Here is a 3,443-nt window from a genome sequence, read left to right as displayed (position 1 = left end):
TTCCCTCCCACTGGCCTCCACGATCCCCCTGGGGCCTCTACCCCAAGGTTCTTCCCCGGTATCGTTGCTCCCTCAAATGTCACCATTTTTGTAAGCCCAAAATGACCACCCTAATTAAAATCGCAATTCTTCCACCTTGGTTTAAGCCCTGACTAGCCCACTTAATTTTTTCCACTGAGAAAAGCGTTTCTGTTTATCGTTCACTAGAATGGATGCTCAAGATGGCAGGGAATGCTTGTTCTCGGTTTTATTTACTGGTCTATTCCTAGCACCCAAAACAGAACTGTCCATAGCAGGTTTTCCCAAAATACTTGTTGAGTGAATCGGTGGCTCCCATGCCTTAACTGCATTGCCTCCCAAGCTGGTGGCCCTGCCTGTCTCCCTTGAACACTGGGCTCAAGGGTAGGAGGTGTTGGGTCTAGTGTCTGCCTGGTGGTGGACCAGGAAGCTAGCACTGTCCTCATGGAGCAGACACACACATGCTCATCTTCAGCATGAGCAGGTGCTAGTTCTTTGGAATGTGACAGGGTCCTTAGGGTCATGTGGCGATATAGACAAACTGAGACACCAAGGGAAAGAGAAGCTGGCCAAAGTCACAAAGCCTGCTGGAGGTAATGTCAAGGCCTCTGGAAAGAGAGACTTCTCAGAGTCAGGGGTGTGATTGCTCAAGGCCTGCAGGACACAGAGATCAGGCTCTCATCACCTGCCCTCCTACAGCTCCGGTACAGCATGGCATGAGCTCCCATTCCTGCCCCCCTCACCCACACCCTGGGATGAGTCCTCCCTGGAGAAAATGGGCCCACCTGGGCACCCCCAGGACAGAGTTTCTGTGCAGCACTGAAAGCCTCAGATTCTAAAGTCGGGTGAGCAGCAAGAGCAACCTCAAGCAGGCTTGTAAAAGCTCCAAGAAGCTCCAAGAATTACGTTTGGCCACTGGTCCCAGGCCAGGCCAGCTCTGTCAGGAGCACAGTGTAAGATAAAGGAAAAGAAGTACCTTTCTGGGGCTGGGGTTCTGGTGGGAAAAGGACCCAGCATAGAATATGTGCAGCAGCCAACAGCCCGCATGTTAGTGAGAAGCGCAAATGCCTCTCTGAGGTCTGAGCTCCCACTGCCAGGCCTGTGCTTTCCTATTGTATGTGACATTAGAACACCAACACTAGATACAGACACTCTGTGGCCATGATGGCACAAGACAAAAGAACATATAAGACCTGAACATCATCCATACCACTAGACTAACCTGGCTAATTCGAGTGACTGCTGATTCCTTACCCATATCTTTAGCCTTATTTTGGGCTTCTCACCTTCTGGATAAGAATTGTTGAGATACCCACTCATAAGATTATTTCCTGGCAGCATCTAATTCAGAGCCAAGTCCTACTCCCTTAAACTTTCACCCAAGTCATCTGACACAAGCCCTTTTACTGAGACTTCTACAGTTCCCCATACTGGTTGGTCTTCTTCATCTCAGTGAGTCAATATACCCGACTTGTTTGACTAGAGAGGTTTTCCAGGTGGGCCTACGCAGGCAGGACAGCACTGGCATTAAGAAGGAAAAAGCAGGAAAGATAGGTAGTGCTGAGAGGGGCTGCAGTTTTAGACAAGGTAGCCAGGGAAGATCTCATGAGTGAGTAAATTTGAGCAAGTATTTGAGTAGGTCATGAGATGTTTGGGGGAAGAGTATGGGTAACAGATAGAGGAAATAGCAAGTGCAGAAGCCCTGAGTCGGGGCCATGGCTTCATTGCTCAAGAGACCACAGAAGACGGTGACTGGGTAGTGAAGGTGTGAGAAGAGGGTTAAGATCAGATCTTTCTTATTTATTTATTATTTATTTATATTTATTTAGAGACATCATCTCACTCTGTCACCCTGAGTAGAGTGCTATGGCTTCATAGCTGACAGCACCCTCAAACTCCTGGGCTCAAGTGATCCTCCTGCCTCAGCCTCTGGAGTAGCTGGGACTACAGGTACCTGCCACGATGCCTGACTAATTGTTCTATTTTTTTTTTTTTTTAGTAGAGATGGGGTCTTACTATTGCTCAGATTGGTCTTAAACTCCTGAGCCCAATCTATCCACCTGCCTCAGCCTCCCAGAGTGAGCACTGAGGTTACAGGCATGAGTCAACACACCCGGCCCTCTTAGTTTTATTTTAAATTTTATTTTATTGTTTTGTAGACAGGGTGTCTCTCTGTCATCCATGCTTGAGTGCATTAGTATGATCAGAGCTCACTGTAACCTTGAACTCCTGGGCTCAAGCTATCCTCCCATCTTGACCTCTTAAAGTGCTGGATTACAGGTGTGAGCCACCAGGCCCAGCCCAGCTCAGTTCAAATCTTGTAGAAAATAGTATAATGGGCCAGGTGCGGTGGCTTACACCTATAATCCTAGCACTCTGGGAGGCCAAGGAGGGTGGATTGCTTGAGCTCATGAGTTGGAGAGCAGCCTGAGCAAAAGTGAGACCCTGTCTCTACTAAAAATAGAATAACTGAGGCAAGAGGATTGCTTGAGCCCAAGAGTTGGAGGTTGCTGTGAGCTGTGATGCTACGGCACTCTACCCAGGGTGACAGCTTGAGAATGTATCTCAAAAAAAAGAAAAATGAATAGTGTAATGATTTCCTATATTCCCCACCACCTGGATCCAATAATCTTCAACAGTAGTCATGTTTGATTTGTCAGTATACTGTATATAGGAGTGTACTTGCATGCGTTTTTTTTCCTGAACAATTTGGAAGTGGTAGGCATCATGAGGCTCTCCACATATACTTCAGTATACATCTCCAAGAATGAAGATATTCTCCTAGCTAAATAACCACTGGTCTGTTACCAATCGACGTGAATTAACATTGCCACATAACAAATTTCCCCATTCATCCCAAATGTCTTTTAAGCTCATTTGCTCAAATTGGGATCCAATCCAGATTCAAACGTAGCATTTAGCATTTAGTTGTCTCCTAGTTCTTTAATTCTAGGAGCTCTCCTTCCCTATATCAATGCCTTTTTTTTTTTTTTTTTTAAGGAGACAAGAGTTTCACTATGTCACTCTTGGTAGGGTGTTGTGGTGTCACAGCTCACAGCCATCTGAAAATCTTGGGCTTAAGCAATTCCCTTGCCTCAGCCTCCCAAGTAGCTGGGACTATAGGGCGCCTGCCAGAATGCCCACTATTTTCTTGTTGCAGTTGTCATTGTTGTTTAGCTGGCCGAAGCTGGGCTCGAACCCACCAGCCTTTTCTAACTGTTCCCTTGAAGTGTCATTTAGCTGCTTCCCCTGTATATTTCGTGTACACTAGAAGTCAGGTTCAAAGGCTTGATTAGGCGCTCAATGCCCGTAGTACAGTGGTTACCGCGCCAGCCATATACACCGAGGGTGGTGGGTTCAAACCCAGCCCGGGGCCAGCTAAACAACTGCAACAAAAAAATAGCTGGGCGTTGTGACAGGCACCT

General features: G+C 46.9%; 1 protein-coding gene across 1 annotated transcript in view; it reads right to left on the bottom strand.

Annotated features, from left to right (window-relative positions):
• Nucleotides 1-538: 538 nt before the first annotated feature.
• LOC100963199 (hemoglobin subunit zeta-like) overlaps nucleotides 539-3,443 on the bottom strand; it is a 9,885-nt gene continuing 6,980 nt past the window's right edge. Inside the window, exon 3 of the mRNA XM_012805678.1 lies at nucleotides 539-559. Within this exon, the coding sequence (XP_012661132.1) occupies nucleotides 539-559 (21 nt within the window). The remainder of the gene's footprint in view (nucleotides 560-3,443) is intronic.

Source organism: Otolemur garnettii, unplaced genomic scaffold (genome assembly GCF_000181295.1).
Source record: "Otolemur garnettii isolate 467f Iridium unplaced genomic scaffold, OtoGar3 scaffold00044, whole genome shotgun sequence".
NCBI lineage: Eukaryota > Metazoa > Chordata > Mammalia > Primates > Galagidae > Otolemur > Otolemur garnettii.
The sequence above is the reverse complement of the archived record's forward strand: the minus strand, read 5'-3'. Positions and strand labels throughout refer to the sequence as shown.